General features: G+C 36.3%; 1 protein-coding gene across 13 annotated transcripts in view; it reads right to left on the reverse strand.

Moving 5' to 3' along the window:
- METTL25 (methyltransferase like 25) overlaps positions 1-18,757 on the reverse strand; it is a 379,431-nt gene that overhangs the window by 85,604 nt on the left and 275,070 nt on the right. For all 13 annotated transcript variants that reach the window (XR_013830493.1, XM_079936895.1, XM_079936894.1 and 10 more), the window contains 2 exons: positions 13,213-13,812; positions 10,536-10,683 (listed from right to left, as the gene is read on the reverse strand). Coding sequence is in view for 12 of the 13 variants with exons in the window: in XM_079936895.1 (XP_079793021.1) it covers positions 10,536-10,683; positions 13,213-13,812 (748 nt within the window). In the remaining variant the exon portion in view is untranslated. The remainder of the gene's footprint in view (positions 1-10,535; positions 10,684-13,212; positions 13,813-18,757) is intronic.

An 18,757-nucleotide genomic window follows, 5' to 3' on the forward strand; every position in this document is an offset into this window, starting at 1 on the left:
CGGGAACTGTCTGAACCCACAGTACACATTTACCGATCCCCAAACTGTCTCAGTCTCTGCCAAATCAATGTCCCGACCCAGCTGCTAAACTCAAACTAACCAAGCTTTTCCATATTTAAGGAGCACTGTTCTTAAAGCCAGGTGAGGGCTAGAACTAGTGCTTGGCCTCTATTCTGTACCCTGGAAGACCTAGCATTTGTGTACTCCCTGAAGAGCATCTTCCCCTACTCACCCCTATTTATGCCCACACAGTCTGCCTATAATTTTGTCTCAGGTTCTCATTTAGATTCTATTCCTCTGATAAAACTGGTACCATTCAGAATGCTAACACACTGGGTTATAGCCCTGATGGTTTAAAATTTAACAGAATCTCCCCAGAGGCCAAATCCTATCCGTCTACCCCAGCTCTGAGTTTTAAGAGTGTGAATCTAAGCCAGAATGACTGGGCTAAAATTCTAACTCCTTCACTTATTAACTGTGTGATCTTAGACAGGTTACTTAACCTCTCTGTGTTTTAGTTTTCTCATCTGAGAATGAACATGATGATAACAGTACAGTCAGCTTTCCATATCCATGGGTTCCGCATCTACAGAATTCAACCAGCTATGGATTGAAACTATTTGGAAAATAAATTCCAGAAAGTTCTAAAAGGCAAAAGTTGAATTTGCTGTGCACCAGGCAACTATATACATAGCATATGCATTGTGTTAGGTATAAGTAATCTAGAGATGATTTAAAGTACACAGGAGGATATGAGTAGGTTATATACAAATACTATGCCACTTTATGTAAGGAACTTGAGCATCCATGAATTTTGGTATCCACAAGGGTCCTGGAACCAATCCCCTATGGATACCAAGAAATGACTGTATTACTTTGCAGCGTATTATGAGGAATAAAGTAATTAATAAAAGTAAAGTATTATATTTGAAATAGTTTTTCACTCATAGTAAATGCTCATCATTTTTTTTTTTTAAGTAGAACTCTTTCATTTTCACTGTCCAAACGTCAGTCAATATACTGGGAGAGCCAGAGAAAGCCCTTGCCATAGTATTTATTAACCATCATGTGTAGTTTTACATCTGATCAGAAACTCCTCCTGCATGTGCTCCAATTTTCCAATAAGACCCTTTGATGATAAATGTCAGCTCATATCTGACTGGAGTTTGCCTTTTGAATACCAGCATCAGCAGCTAGCTACCTCCTTTGCGGTGAATGCTTCTCTCGCATTAGTTCTCCTAGCCTTGGTCCCACGATTTCAGGTTTCCCCACTGTTCACTGCTAGCGTCCCAGTGAATCTCATGGTTGAAAAATCACAGGCCTTAACAACTTCTGCTTTTGGTCATGTTATTGTTCTGCTCAAAATTCTCATTTCCAAAATGGACTTTCCATATGAGGTCTTTTTGAACTGACTCCTGCTTTTCTTGTCCACCTCATATCACACTTCTGTACTTTATATGAATCAGGTTATCACCTAGAATATTCATCCATCTCCAATGAGTGCCCTGCCATGCCTTAACCCACCTTGTTCCTAATACTTGGAATGCTCCTCTCCATTTTTTTTTTTTTTTTTTTTTTTTGCGGTACACGGGCCTCTCACTGTTGTGGCCTCTCCTGTTGCGGAGCACAGGCTCCGGATGCGCAGGCTCAGCGGCCATGGCTCACAGGCCTAGCCGCTCCGCGTCATGTGGGATCTTCCCGGACCGGGGCACGAACCCATGTCCCCTGCATCGGCAGGCGGACTCTCAACCACTGTGCCACCAGGGAAGCCCTCTCCACATTTTTGTCTACCTAAATCCTACCCCACAAAGCTCAATTCAAAAGTTACTATCTTCACAAAGCTCTTCCTGATTTCCTAACAGGAAATAATTTTTACCTTCTGGCTGGAATAGCTCTTTTAACACTTATAGTCTCTTTTTCTCTTACCTCTAAGAAATCACTTATAAATCGTATATATTCATATATATAAAATTTGTTATTCTTTGTTGTTGCAATTATTGTTGGCTTGTTGTATATTCATAGTGCCCAACAGTTACAGTCTCAAGGTAAAAGTTTCACCAAAAGAGAAGCGTTCAGAACAAGACCTTAGATCTACCTGTACTAGATAGGGTACCACAAAAGAGCTTAGAACATAGGTCTTTAAATAAGATAGAAATCTTTTTCTCTTGTCATAGTACAGAGAGAGGCAGGCAGTATAGAGCATGTTATCCAGAGACCCATATGGGTCAGGCTGCTCTGACATCCTTGAAGAGTTAGCTACCAACTTTAGTATCAAGGTGATTGTTATTCCTTAGCCAGTAGGAAGTGTGAAAAAAAAAAATAGGGGGGCAAGCAGTTCCCTTTTAAATAAATTGCACACAGGGCTTCCCTGGTGGCACAGTGGTTGAGAGTCCGCCTGCCGATGCCCCTGTCTGGGAAGATCCCCCATGCCATGGAGCGGCTGGGCCCGTGAGCCATGGCCGCTGAGCCTGAGCATCTGGAGCCTGTGCTCCGCAACGGGAGAGGCCACAACAGTGAGATGCCCGCGTACCGCAAAAAAATAAAAATAAAATAAATAAATAAACAAATAAATGAATTGCACACATTATCTGACTCACATTCTACTGGCTTGAATTTTCTCACATGGAAGACAGGGACTCTAGCTGTGTGTCTGGGTGATGTTTGCTCTACTAAAACTAAGAGGAGTTATATTATTAAAAGAAAGAAAAGGACAATGGATATGATTACATTCTGTTACATGTAAATACTGTTATATTACCCACACTCTTTACCACTCTCCCCCTTCCAGGGACCTATTCATGCATTAATATTACACATGTGTGTACACACACACACACACACACACACACACACACACACACACACACACACAGGCAGACAGTGCTAAATGCCTACCAATATCCAGTTTCTCCTTCTTCGTTACTCACAGAATCTTGATTTTATTTGGAGCTGCAGTGTGCCCATCTAGGAGGTTACATTTCCCAGCCTTCTAGAGACGGCCTATGGAGGAGAGGAACTTGTTGGGTAGAATTTCCAGGGAAGTTCTTTAAAGGATGCTGTCTCACATGGGAAAAGTTCTTCCATCTTCATATTTCTTTCCATTTGAACTACAATGGCTGGAGCAGCAGCAGCCATTATGTAACCATAGTGAAAGGCCAATAAAACTGCAGAGACCTTGGCCCTCACACCCTTGAACCATATGAACCAATGTCAGCTACTACCTTACAGATTTTCTAGGAAAATAAGAGAAAAATAAATCCTATGTGATTATGCTACAACAGTTCCATTTCCATGTATTTAGATGTCTGTATTTATAAAACTTCCCCAAAATATGATCACTCATATATAAAGCTATCTCAAATTATTAAGCATGTTCAAAACTTTGCCCTGAAACTTGGTCCTTCCTTAGTTTTTCCCATCATGTAAGCTGTACCATCACCTACCCAGTGGCTTGGAACAGAAATCTGATAATAGTCCTTGACAATCCTTCTCCTTTATCTCTACTCCTCTACATAATCTTAAATGTTTCAATCTACTCTATTTCTACTACAGCTGCTCTAACTTTAGTCCTTATCCTTGTGGTCTCAACTTACGAGAGTCTGTCCTATGGGACTCCTCTCTGTGTTTGCCTAAGTGCAAGTTTTATCATCTGTAACCCACTCCTTGCAGGGCTTTGAAACCAAAGCTCAAGTTTGCCATGGTATACAAATACCCTTAGTAGCTTCAGCATTTCCATCATCTTTGTGGACTCCTACCTTCTCCTGTATATTGACCTGATAAATACTATGTATCTTTCCAGTATTTCAATGCTTTTAAGAAATGAAATTTAATTACATTCAGTATTTTTAGTTGAATGGGGTGAGGTGCAGGCAGGATACCTAGCCAGCCAGATTTGGTGATTTACCTTTTTTTTTTTTTTTAAGTTCTGAGCTTACATTTGGTAGATTTTAATCAGTAGAAATTCCAAAGGCCAGAATTTGGGAAGTATTCCCCCACAAAGATTTGAATTTGCTTCGGCACGGGACTGACGGAAGACTGCCTTGTCTCATTCAAGGTCATGGCTTAGTATGAGCTTTTCAGGTCCAGCTCCCCCACCATGTAGGGGCCCAATGTTAGTCTCTAGATCCCAATGGGAACAGCATTTGCCTCAAGACAATACCATCTGCTATCTTATGGCTCACAGTTCCCTGCTCTAGTTTCAACTCCTCTTCCTCTCTCTTCCCCTTCTCTCCTTTTAATTTTTTAGTTTTGATTTTTCTTGATCCAGGGAGATTTCCCTTATTTTTGTAGAGTCAGCAATGCTTAAAAAAATACATGTTCTAATTTAGGCAGGGTCTAGCTGAACTATAGCAGGAGAGTTCCTCAGAAAAATCATACACGGCTGGAAATGGAAGTAAAGCACATGCTCTTTTGAAAAAAGAAACCACACTTTATTCTTCTACATCCTCCAAACTTCTAGCCTTAAAAGATGAAAGCAAACAGAGAGATTTGATTAATAAAATACATATTATATGAGATCGAAAATACTGTTAAATCTTTACTGAAAAGACAGCAATTGTGTGCACTGCTGCAATGATGAGATTAATTCACTGCTATTTACTTGACTAAGAAATTAGTCATACCTTTCTGTAGCTACAATACATGGTGTAATGCTGATAATAACTAGCTAATACTATCTTAGGAGTTTTTAACAGTATATACTGAATATCCAAAAGATCTCAAAATATAAGATACATTTATTTTTAAGCAGTATGTTACAATTTCAAATAACATGCTCAAAGTATTTTCCTTCAACATCCAGATACCTTTCCAGGTGAAGTACCTCTAAATTTAAAGCAATGAAACCAATTGTTAATTCTAAAAGACACTGAAGATGACTATATAAGAATCTAGCCTCCTCCCTTAAAATTCCTACTGGTGACATATTGAGAAACAATTTACAGTAAGAAAGGTATCATATCCCCTTAACAAATTTCTATTTGATACAGAAATGGCAGGACCAGATTGAAAGATGCCACTACAAGATGATCTATAGCCCTCCTTTGGTTAAAAAAACAAAAGGAGATGGAGGGCCCCTTGAGGATCACCTTAATTCCCCGGTAAAACATTAAGGCCAGGGTAAACATGAAGGTAGGCCATAGGCTTTCAAGGGTTACACCACTCATATTTGACTCTGCAGATCTGCAGTATTTGGAGGCACTAATGATATTAGCAGACTCCCTGACATTGGGCTGGGAAGAGGTAGGGAGAGACCAAGCACAAGTCTCTGCCCAGACAAGGGCTGCTTCTAGAAGGAGCTCCTATTAAGGCCACTCAGTAAGCTCTATGAAACCACCTGATCTGACTTTCTAGGACCCCAGCTCTTTCTCTACTCGTGCTACACTCCTAGGCCTCAGATATGATCATATAAACATACAGGAAAAGAAAATTACCATTCATTCTTCGGACTGGGCCTGAATGACTCAGTTACAGCACTAACATCAATTTCTGACAGAATACATAGCAGGTTGACACGTTAGGCTGAAAAAACACATACACGTGATAAAGTCCAGAGGAAGAAAAAAAGCGCTGCTTCTGTCTTGTGTTCACTTTTAACAGAAAAAAAAAAATTTCCCAGGAAACTCTCTAGTAGATATGCTCCTCATTGATAAGAACTGTGTCTCATATCCTTTCCTAAATAAATGGAATTACCATAACTAATTTAGATTGAGAGTCATGTATTTCTGAGGCTATAGCAGGGCTCAATCTTCCTAATAACTGATGCTTGAACAAAATCATAGTTCAGTTAGCAAGGAAGAAGAGAGATGTGGATCTGGATAGGTAACCAGTAGTGTTTGCTCAGCATGTTTCTACCTTTATGGGAAAAACAACCAAAAGAAGTTCTCTCTCAAACTTCAGGGGGAAGATATAATATCAGTATTTCAAATTAATTATGATAATGATAATCAATATTAAGACAAAACACTGAAACAAGTCAAGCTTGGGAAAACATATATATTCTATAAAGCACTGCATTAAATAATACTGTTTCTGGTATTTCGTGTTCTCCTAGGAACTACTGGCTTATAATGTATAAATATTTAAAGCAGTTTTTAAAACATATGGTAGAACTTTGGTATTCATAATTGCTCAGAGAGTTTTGAGGTATTTTTGAAAATTAACATTCATGACAGACCACCTCTATGGTCTACCACAGCGTACTGGGCAAACATATTCATGTAAAACACATATTGTTTACATAGTACACATCATCATAAAAAGTTGCAGTGTACATACCAGACTTTTCTACTGTACTATGTTGGACTATTAATAACTCAAATTTACATCCCAAAGGGCAACACTGCCCCAATCCAAACTTAAAAACAGCTGTGCAAACAAACTGAGGGTTAGAGGCAGGTGTGTAAGATATGAAGGGAGAGACACATACCATACTTGATTATTCAGAAATATAACTCCATGGAACCTAGTCCTAGACATATGACAGGAAATACTCTAACCTTGTCCATGCGAACACCTTGTCCTATAAGTTAGTTATTTTAATATAATGATCTGTACAGTGGTGGATTTCTATTTTAGCAAGGAATACTAGGACTATATAGCATATGCCGTATATACAAAATAAGACCACATCCGTATTCCATCTTTGCAAACAGTCACTGCTAAATAGACAAAGAACAAACTGTTTGCTGTTGTCTGCCTTCACACACACACAGACATCACTGCTCATCAGTAAAGTTAAGCTATCAAAATTCTAGTGGTGCTCATAATAATTATCTTGGACATTCTTTTCTTGTTCTACATTTCTCTCCTTGATTTTGTCTAGTTTCTAAACCTTAACTTTATTGTGCATTTATGCCCTCTACGTTTGGTTTCCCCGGGTTTTCACTCTGAGCTCTATGCTTCAAGGACTTTTGGGGGGGTGGTTAATTACTTTGCACTCTAGACTCTGATATACCCTTGTGGACCCTTCTGGGTTCAGCCTTTGGTTTGGATATGCAAACGAGCACATGAGCAGAGTCCACCTAAGTCTCTGCATGGGAGAGTTTAACTACGAATAACCTTGAATATATTTCTATAGAACATCTTCTAAAATTCTGTCTTCTTAGGAACCATAACAAACACTTGTTTTCAATGATGCTGTTCATCAGAATTACCTATAGTGCTCTTAAAAATACTTATATTCAAATCCCACCCTTAGAGATTATACATTAGAAGGTCAGAAGTGGGTTCCAGGCATCTAGACACCGAAACTGTCATATACGATCCAACTGGGCAGCCAGAGTTGAGAAACACTGTTATACAAATTGCAGGAGATGGTTCATATCTTCTCTCCTTTTACTATAGCCAAGATAAGGCAAGAAAAATGGAAACAGGCGTGTGGGAAAGAGAGAAGGGAGTGACTTTTGCCAGCTGGTTTTTGAGATGAGAAAATGTGGCAGTCCAAAGCTAGGCAAAACTGCAACATGAATCAAGGTTGCTTTTGTTATTCCTATCACTTATTTTTCTCCTATCTCTTGGCTTTCCAACTCTTTCCTTCCAAAGTATTTGACGGTATTCACATTGCATACATCTTCACCTAATTCATCATATCACTGAGTCCTGTTTCTTCCTGCTTACTCTTTGCTTTTCTGACAAGCAAGGTTCCCAGCCCTCTGTTCTTTTCAGGTATTTATGAGGAAATCAAATAACATTAAGGTATTACTATTAGCTTTAACCACTTAAGCTTAGTATTGTTTACCTCAAAATCTCAATGATTCTCAATGGTTAAGATATTTTTGACAGGAAGGCCTTTCCATGAATTAACTCTGCCTGTAAGAAGGGAAAATGAGAGTTTGTGGCTGCCAGTCACTGTCATTAACAAACCTTTCCAACACTTTTTCTTGCCTGAGTCCTGGGCCCAAAGTCATCCTATCGATGCAGTGAACAAGGTAACTGCCACTCAATTATCTATTCAACACACATTGTACAAACACTGATCAACATGAACCATGTTTGAGGCAATGTGCTTAGTTCTGAAGATACAAAAGTGAATAAAAACTAGTGTCTACACTCTACTCATAAATCTATCAAATCTTTCCATGGCAGAAACGAAGTGGGAGAGGCTGAAGATGTGGATGCACTAACCCTTCTTCTTCCTTCAGATCGTGCAAAGGCCTCTCTATTGAATATGCCTTATTCAAAGATATTTCTCATTTCAGTCTGAACACCTGGTCAATAAATTCTTCTAAACAATTTAATGCAATAGTGTGTTAGAAAAGTTAACTAAAGTGGTCTCATAACCCAAACGTCTCTCTCTAATCTTTTTACTTAGCTCTAAAAATATATATCTTCCCTTATGTCTGTTTACACTTTATTAAAACACATTATAAGTAAGTATAATTAAGAATATTAAACAACTATTTGACTAGGGAAAAAAAAGGTACCTAAAGACTGACAGAAAATGGACAGGCACAGGAGCAACTGGTCACTCTCTTAATTTTTTTCCTACCCTGGCAAGTAGCTTCTGCCAACCCCCTTAAAGAACAGAACTGAAGAACCAGACATCAGATGAAAAATGTACCAGTGACATATCCTGGTTGTCATAAAATAACGACAGCCACTTAAATCTGAATTTCTTTACATACTCAACAAAAACCAGACAGAGAATAGATAAAATTACTCATAAGCCACATGCACACTACGCATTTTGATTTAAATGTAAGTGAAGAAATAAACATCTCAAGCCAGCAGAACCAGCTCTGGAGATCACTCCAGAAGGAGAGTCAGATGTAGAAAAATGTGCGTGACAGAGAACAGAGCGTGCTGCCAAAAGAGAGGATCCCCACTCATGGTGTAAAGTACAGAGATTAGGTCTGAGACCTGACGATACTGAGCAATGGCTGCAAGGGTCCAGCCCAACCAGAGATGGCAGACTTAAGATGTATCACCTAAAGAGGAGAGGGAGGCCCTTTGGAAGGGGAAGGCATTTGGGGGGGCATGATGATAAAGTGAAAGAAGGAAGCGGGCACCTGAAATTAAAGATCTTACACTGTAAGACAGTATCTTTGAATTGAAAGACACACCAAGTGGCTACACCTACCCTGAACTAAGCCAATTATTAAAAAAACCCATTTCATTGTACCTATAGAACAGGAAGCTCTTGAACTAAGAACAAAAACTTCCCTACCCAAAATTTTATGCTTGCTGATCCAGGAAAACACTTTGCATTTAATATTTTAAAAGCTGTAAAACTGTGATTGTATTAAAGTATTTTTTTTTCATTTCTTTTAGGAAAGATGCACAAAAAGGGCTAAAAACTAATGTAAATATTTGGGTATATACTTTAGAATAAATAATTTTTTAGGTTCACTTTTCCCCCCAATTTTTATCTTGAAAATTTTTTTACTCAGAGAGAAGTTGGAAATAATGGCATGACAAACATATATTCTTCATTTAAATTAAACTATTGTTAACTTTTTGCCAATTTGCTTTCTTTCTCTCACTCTGTGTATCTCTATATATGGACAATTTTACTTCTGTGTACTTTTCCTAAAAGATACTTTTTAGAACCCTGACATAAAAAATTCAAATTCAATTAAACTCTTTTCCCCAAAAACCTTTGCCAGTTTTAAGGATGACCTGTTTCACCCAGGCAATTTTCAGGCAGGCAATTTTCATCATTTTTACCTGTTGGAAATGACTAAATGACAAATAATGAAATTTTTACAGTCATCTGGGTTTTAAAATTGAGAAAAAGAGCAAGCAATACCATCTATATTCACACAACTTCCTGACCTAAAAATTCTTAGCAAGGGACACTGGATGTTGATAAACACTTCACTAAACTAACAGAAAAGAGAACTGCTAATATTAATAGATAACCATCTAACCTGAACCTGTGGTTTTGAAGCCATGTGTCTAATAAGAGATATAACATATAAAATGGATCAAAGAGAGGAATTTCAGGAGCTGCTCTGGATGAAGGGTTGTAGGTGCTTTCAGTCCTGTCAACGTACTCTGTACTTTGCTCCTCAGCCACCTTCTCAGCCCAGGGAGCACAGTTTTCATACAATTGCACAGTTTTCTAGCTTTTTAAAATCATAGTATTTTGACCCTTCAAACTACAGTAAGAAACTTTTTGAGGGGACAAATATCAATATTCCTTACAAAATTGAGGCTTTGGAAATGAAAACAAACCTTGTCCATTCTATATTTATGACAAAATAACTTAGCGTTACTACCTTAGTAAATGTATATCTTACAAATATTTTTAAACCGAAGTTCTCTAAAAATACACCACACAAAAATTTCACATATTTGCAGTTTTTGGCATTCATTAAGACCATACTATGACTAAAAAATCTATAATGAAATACAACGCAAGTGATAGTTCATCAAATTTCATTTGATGTAACATTTCTAATATTGCAAGAATATCAGATATTATCTCAAATGTTAATTCAAAGTGACAATAATGTCAACAACAAAAAAAGGAGAGATACAAAGCAGCCATTATGCTCAAATAAATAAAATTATGGGATATGAAGAACTTGTACCTTTATGTGGGTTTTCAAACTCTTCAGATAAGAGGTGGTAGCAACAACCCACACTGCAAACTCCCTTGATTTCAGACTTGGAAGTAAATATTCGCAGAGTATTTGGAGCAAGATCACCACAAGTATGCAGACCTACCATCAAACAATCCTTAAAAAATGAGAAGAAAAAATAAATTTTGGAAATTAAAAGGAGGGTTAAAAAACATTTAAGTGTTTATTAGAAGATGTAGAGCTTTTTAAAATGATGAAATTTTACCTAGAAAGTATTGTATGTCTTTTATTTTCATAACAAATAACTATTGCCTTTAAAGGCAAAACGACCGATCTTTTTCCAAAACTGACATAACTTTGAGTTGATTTTCTAGTGTTTTTGGTTACTTACTCATTTGAATTTTCTCTGGTTTCTTTTACAACTAATATTTGCTTAATGACTACTCAAATTAACGCTGGATCAATACAACGTAGCCTGCATTACTAGGACAAACTTATGATTTGAGACACATTAATACCTTACTAGTCAATTTTTAAAATTCACTTCTTCACCCATACCCATCGAAACTTATAAAACATTGTCATAAAAAAACAATTAAGTGTTGCTAAGTAGGCATTTTTACTCCAACACCAAAAGTTTACTTAGTTCATTCACTGCATCAAATATGACAAGATTAAATTCAATATAAAGCTTTTGTTCTAAATTTTATAACACGAATTTTATGTAAAAATTCTATGAAATGTTCTCCTAATTACCCAAAGCGTAATTTAGATGTATACACATACAGAATGGGTGCATAGGCATGGACTCACAGAATCTTGATCAATATACCGTTTGTTTGTTTTAACTCTTCAGTTCCTTAGTTTCCTCTTCTGTAAAATGAGGCTAATAATAGTATCTCACCTCAATGGGTTATTGCAAGACTTTAATAAGTTAATACTGGTAAATGACTTTGTACAATCTCTGGCATCCAGTAAAATTCAGTAAACGTCTTCTATTCTTACATCATCATCATCATGTTATAAATTCAAAATAATAGACATTAAGTTGTAATCAAGTATATTTTTATAACTATCTTCAGAACAAATACAATTTTTTCACTTGTTATTTTACCAAAAATGTGATTTTAGCCCATATAATGTAGACACAGACAGAGCTGAAGTGTTACCTTTCTAAAGAAAATAACTGTACCTGTAAGTTGCTTCAACCTGATAGAACATTCTGTCGCTTCAACCAACATTCTCTTCAAAGCACAATTTCTGGAGTGTTGTGCAACTATTTTGCTTTTCTCAATGATTACATAGTTTGGGTAGGTTTTATTTAGACATTATAATGTTATAAATAAAAAAGGAATTCAGAGAGAAAGGGCTTATTGCTAATTAAGGGTAGATAACAAAGACATAAATCTCTCTCTTTTAGGCTAGTTCTCCCTAAAGATAACACCAAAATATTTAACCTCATTTTTCAGTGTATTCATCACACAAGGTTAGTTAAAAATACCAGCAGGTGGCAAACAAAAATACACAATCAGCATATTATCCTAACAGTAAAATATTTAAGTATTGTATGTGTGTGTTGTAGGGTGGAGAGGGGAGGAGATGGGAGGTATTGGTTAATTCTGGTTATTAAATTGCTACTTAACTAAGGACCCAAGAAATAATCTTCCAGCATATCTTTTATAAGTCAAATTCTTATAAAAGTCTGCGTATTGTTTTGATCATATATTTTCCAGAAGACTTTTAAAAACATAAATATATGATAATAAGCTCTAAAAATATATACATTTTTAAGTCAGGTTAAAGTAATTGGGGCTGTTTAACCCTAACAGAAGGTTAAGCTATAACTTAATTACTGATTTCATATATAGGAAAAACAATTAATGAGGAGTAACCGGTTTCCCATAATTAGTGAAATCCTGAAATATCAGGGAAAAAGAAAAATTCCCCATTCTAAAATGACAAAGTAACAAAACACTGGTTAGCTATCAAACAAGGATTTAAATTTATAAAGAATTCTGGTATGTTTTGTTTATTCATTCTTTAGGGAAGAATTTTCAAAAAATTTAACAAGAGTAGACTATTATAACTTCAAAGCCTACCCTGTTTTTTTAAAACAATGAGTCAGGCCAAATGATTTCTAAAAACTCCTCTACAATATTGTTTTCACATACAATATTGCCTTTAAGATATATTATCTCTGCATAACTTGACATACTTGTACTTTAGAAAAAGTTCAAATTTTTTAAGAATACACAGAAGTTGGTCTTGCTCAAGAAAATTGCAAATTTGGTTACCAAGGCTAACATTAAACATAATATTGCCCTAGGTACATCTTTACCTCAAATTTAAATAAAATGTAAGAGCTTTCTTGGATTGGAATTTTAACAACTCATAAATTGTATAACGAGAACTTAGCTGACTAGCTTTTGTATTAGTACTTCTGTTTAATTTAGGCTTACAAATGAGTGGAGGGTACTCCCTTCTGGAAAATCATAATTGTCAGATTGTCAGATTTTGACAGCTGTGGAAATCATGAAAGCCTGAATATAATTTTATTTTCTTGGTCCTTTATATTAATGTACTCAAATAAGATACGCAGGTTAAGTAAGCTACCATTAAAACTTAATTCTATGTCTTAGAGCCTTTATATATAAATGAAATTAAGGAATTAAAAAAATAAAATTACCTCCAGATCTTTAATAATATCATGTAGTTCTGACTCAGCAGTGATAAAAGATGTTAAAGGTGAATATATATTGGATTCATTTGACTTTGATGTCATTTTTCTTCTCTCTTTATTTGCTTCAGACATTTTTCTCTTGGGTATATGGGATGAAGAAGTAGGTTCTATGGCATTAATAGGCAAAAGGTCCCTAAGAGAAAAGGTATTTTCAAAACACAAATTTTCTTCTCGATGTGAGTAAACATGTAGGTTTTCCATTTGTTTTCTGATGTTAGAAATTACAGAGCCTGAAAAATCTTCCAGAAAGTCCGAGGTCGACATCTTTTCTTGATTTGCAGTACTGCTGTTACATACTCCCTCAGTATCGGCTTTAAATTTAATTTCATCTTGCACTTTCCTTTCTTTTGTCATTTGTAATGCCAGTCCATTGACATCTAATTTTGACCGCCTACGATAGACTTTCCAATGTTTCTTCAGTTTCCTGTTTCTCTCCTCAGCTCCATGAGTATTGGTATTTGAGGAATCAATTCCATAAACTTTTAAGCCATACTTCAAGGACAAAAAGGAGCTTAGGTAGCCTTTTCCAGAACCCAGGTCAATTATCTAAAGAAAACCAGAATGAATTAAAAGGATTTTAGTCAGATGGTAATAGAAAGCATTCGTGATATTCTTTTTAAAAAGCAAGTAAAGGAATGTATAATTTATACAATCTGTTATGCTTTTTTTAATTTTAGATTACTATTAAAAACCAACAACTCTCATTATTTTTATTCAACATTTTAAGAGAAGTTCTAAGCAGTATAATAATAAGTCAAGGAAAAGATGTAAAAGACATAAATATTGAAAGTAAAATTGTCTTTCTTCATAGATGACATGACTGTATCTGTAGAAAATCCTAAGGAATGCATACAAAAGTTAAAAGAACTAGTAAGTCAAGTTAGCAATGTGTCAAGATACAAGTTCATTAGAAATGAATAATGAACCATCAGAACATATGCATCACAGTAGTAAAAAACAATTAGAAAATAATTTAAAACCAATTGAATTAAAATAGCATACAAATAGAAATCTAGGAATAAATTTAACAAAGCTTATGCAAGACCTATACACTGAAAACTATAAAACATTGCATAGGAAAAATTTAAAAGAACTAAATAAAGATATACCATGTTCATGAAATAGTTAGACTCAATATTAAGATGGCAATTCTGCCACACTGACATATAGATTCAATGCAATCCTAATCAAAATCCAAGCAGGGTTTTTAAAAGAAATTCATAAGCAGCTATTACAGTTTATATGAGAAGGCAAAGTACCTAGAATAACCAAAACGATTTTGAAAAGAAAAAATTTGAGGATTTATACTGATTCAGGAATCAATATAAAACTACAGTAATCAGGGCTTCCCTGGTGGCGCAGTGGTTGAGAGTCCGCCTGCCGATGCAGGGGACACGGGTTCATGCCCTGGTCCGGGAAAGATCCCACGTGCCGCGGAGCGGCTGGGCCTGTGAGCCATGGCCGCTGAGCCTGCACGTCCGGAGCCTGTGCTCCACAACGGGAGAGGCCACAACAGTGAGAGGCCCGCGTACCGCAAAAATATAAGAAAAAAACTACAGTAATCAAAATAGTGTAGTGCTGGTATAAAAATAGATATATAATTCCATGGAATAAACAGGGTCCAGAAATAGACCCACAGTTATATAGTCAAATGGTTTTTGACAAAACAACTAAAGTAATTCAAAGGAAAAGATAGTCTTTTCAACAAATGGTGTGGGTATAACTGGATGTCTGTATGGGAAAAAAAGATTTTTGCATGTCATATGCCAAGCAGGCATATCTTTAATTCCTGCATATCTTTGTGACATTGGGAGGGAAAAAGATTTCTTATGTAGGACATAAAAAGCATAAACTACAAAGAAATAATTGAAAAATGGACTTCATTAAAACTAAAACCTTTGCTATTCAAAATACATAGTTAAAAAGGGTAAGAAATATTTGCAAAACATATATCTGACTAAGGGTTTGTATCCAGAATATATAAAGAACTCTAACAACTCAATAATAAGACAAGCCACCAATTAAAAAATGGGCAGAACATTTGAACACACACTTCACAGAAGAAGATATACAAATGACCACTATAAAAAGATGCCCAATATCACCACTCTTTTGGGAATTGCAAACTAAAATCATAATGAGATACACACAAATGTAAAATGGTACAGTCACTTTGGAAAACATCAGCAGTTTACCATAGAGTTAAAGCATACACTTATACTATACAACCTACAAATCCCACTCTGGGCTATTTACCCAAGAGAAATGCAAACATGTCCACAAAGTCTTGTATGTGAATAAATTCATAGCGGCCAAAAAAACTGGTAACAACTCAAATATCCATCAACCAATGAATAGAAAAACAAATTGTGGTGTATCTATACTGCAGCATACTACACCCAAAAATGAGGAATAAAGAGTCAATGCACATAAAAATATTGATGACTCTAAAAACTATGCGCTAAAGGACGAACACAAACATCTACATACTATTTGATTCCATTTATACGATGTTCTAGAAAAGTCAAAACTACAAGCAGAGCAGTAATTCCTTCAGAATGGAGGAGGAAATATCTTGCAAAAGGGTATGAGGAAACTTTTTATGGTGACAGAAATATTTTTTATTACAGTGGCTAAACAACTGCATACAATTACCAAATCCATCAAAGTGTACACCTAGAATTGGTGAATATATAAATTATACCTCAATAAAACTAAAAATGATAAAAGACATATAAAATAACCAAGATTGTTTACTGTATTGTCATGTCATTTCATAAGAAATAAATGGATTACAGAAATATTATCATAGGAAATCATTATCTAATCTCATATCTAATCTTTAATTCCTAAAATCAATTAAATCCTGACATAAATATGAGCCACTCAAGGAAAATTTCGTATATTTGAAATAATGCATATCATCAATGAAATCCTCAAAAATTTCAATTCAAGCAAAATTGCAATTCATAGGTAAAACTCCAATAAATGATGTCTAGCTTACAAATAATTCCCTATGCCCCCTTTTTAATGTTAATCTCTAGGCTAGGTATTATGGGAAATACAGAAGCATTATATATCTTGATCCTAAGGAACTACAATCTAACTGAAGATACCATACTCATGAATACAAGGGCTATAGAGTAGAAATTCTATTAATCAATTTCCCCATATCTGAATCTCTAGAGAAAGCAAAGCTCTCCATTCCCTTCCTTCTACAAAAATACATTCACTGATGCCAATGGCAGCTTAATGCTAGCAACCAATGGGTTGCTTGTAAGCACCAGGACATTTGTTCCCCCCAATACAGATGTTTTCTTACCAAGAGGTAATTGAGTTTGTTCCCAGATCTGCATATAACGATTCCACTTGTGAATGAGGAAAATTTTGGCTGCAAGTAACAGAATATCAAATTTCCATCACTGAGAAAACTCTCACCTCACTTAAGAAATCTGGCAGTAGAGTAGTTGAACTAACCAGAGGCTCAACCACATATGGCCTTTGGGCCAACGTATTTGTAATTCCTCTGGTTGCAAGATGGCTGGGGAAAATCTAAGAATCATGTCTTCACAATATAATATCTGAAACCCTTTTCAGTAATAGGCAAAATTTCCCAGAAAAATCTATCAGCTCACTTATATCTTACTGACCCAAACTGATTTTTATCCCTCTCCAAATTGGCCTTTCAGTAATATATACAGTGTTAGCAAGAGAATGGCAAACTCTGCAATTAAAGGTTACATAAATCATACATATTTTTGCCTTCAAACTCTCTTATCTGAGTAGCAAAACCTCCACAATCCTGATCTCTTACCCCTTATTCTCAACGGTCTTTTCCTTCCTGGATCATCTTATAGGTTTGAAGATAGAGGAGTCTCCAGTGTAATACCTGGTGGGAGGTATCTTCCTTGTTTCCTAATTCTGCTTAGAAGACTTTCTCACAGAAATATTGCTACACATAGTGATTACATTTCTTAATATTAGTATTAGTATGGTACTATACTTCAGATAGGAGAGTTATATTTTGTTGACTGACCTGGAGATCTAACTACTATTATAAGCTAATGACTTTCAAATTTATAACTCCAGTATGGAATTCTACCATGAACTTCATACTCATATCCAACAGTGTACCTAAACATTTCCACTTGAATGTCTTATAATCATCTCAAATTTAACATGTTCAAAACTAAGTTCTTGATAGTCTCTGTAAAACCTACCCCTCCCATAATCTTCTCCATCACAGTTAATAGTATCTCCATACCCAGGTGGAGAACAAGACTCCTTTCTTTCTCTCATACCCTCCACCTGAATTATGAAAAAATCCCTAGTCTTACCAAGGGTATTTCATACCAATTGCACTCTAAGTCTAGGTTATTGCAACGGCCTCCTCAATGATCTCCCTGCTCTCACCTTCCCTCCTTGAGTCTATTTTCAAGAGAGCAAAACAAAGACTGATCATACCACGCCTCTAAGTAAAATCTCTCATCACTTCCCTAAACTTATCTCCTGCTACTAACCTCCTTTGTTACTAAGCTTTTTGCCTCAACTCTGGAAGCTCATGCTTACATATGAGCTAATTTCTGAAAAGGACCAGCTTGAATGTTATAAAGACTATGGCGAAGAGTGCAAAGGTAATGGAAATATTGGCTTGGCCAAAAAGTTCGTTCGGGTTTTTCGTAACATGTTACAAAAACCCGAACAAGCACTTTGGCCAACCCAATATTTGCTTCATAACACTCCTCAACACGGCAGTCAGAGTGATCCAGTGGCTCCAATGGCTTCCCATCTCATTCAGGACAAAAGCCCAAATCATCACAATGGCCTCTAAGACTCTACAACTTCATGACCTGCTTTTGCCACCCCAACCTCAGCTCCTACTACTCTGTCCTTGCTCTCACCACTGGAGTTAATCTGGCTTCTTGGCTCTTTCAAGAATACAACAAGTGGGGCTTCCCTGGTGGCGCAGTGGTTAGGAATCCACCTGTCAATGCAGGGGACATGGGTTCGAGCCCTGGTCCGGGTAGATCCCACATGCCACGGAGCAACTAAGCCCACGTGCCTAGAGCCCGGGCTCCACAACAAGAGAAGCCCTCACACCACAACCAAGAGTAGCCCCCTCTCGCCGCAACTAGAGAAAGCCCACACGCAGCAACGAAGACCCGATGCAGCCATAAAGAAAGAAAGAAAGAAAGAAAGAAAGAATACACCAAGTATATTCCCGCTTTAGGGCCACTGAATGTGTTATTCCCTCCATCTAAAAAATTTTTTATCCGGATATTCTAATGGATAACTCTCTTACCTCTTGAAGGAGGTCTTAACTCAAATGCTATCTTTACAATGAGGCCTTACTTGCCCCTCTCTTCCTAATCAAAAGCTTTAATACCCCATCCCTGAATTAGCTACTTCCTTTTTATTTTTTTTCTCCTTAAAGTATATCAACATATACAATAAAATATACTTATAATGATTTTATTATCTATCTCTCCTC

The sequence above is a fragment of the Stenella coeruleoalba genome (genome assembly GCF_951394435.1).
Source record: "Stenella coeruleoalba genome assembly, chromosome: 11".
Taxonomy (NCBI): domain Eukaryota; kingdom Metazoa; phylum Chordata; class Mammalia; order Artiodactyla; family Delphinidae; genus Stenella; species Stenella coeruleoalba.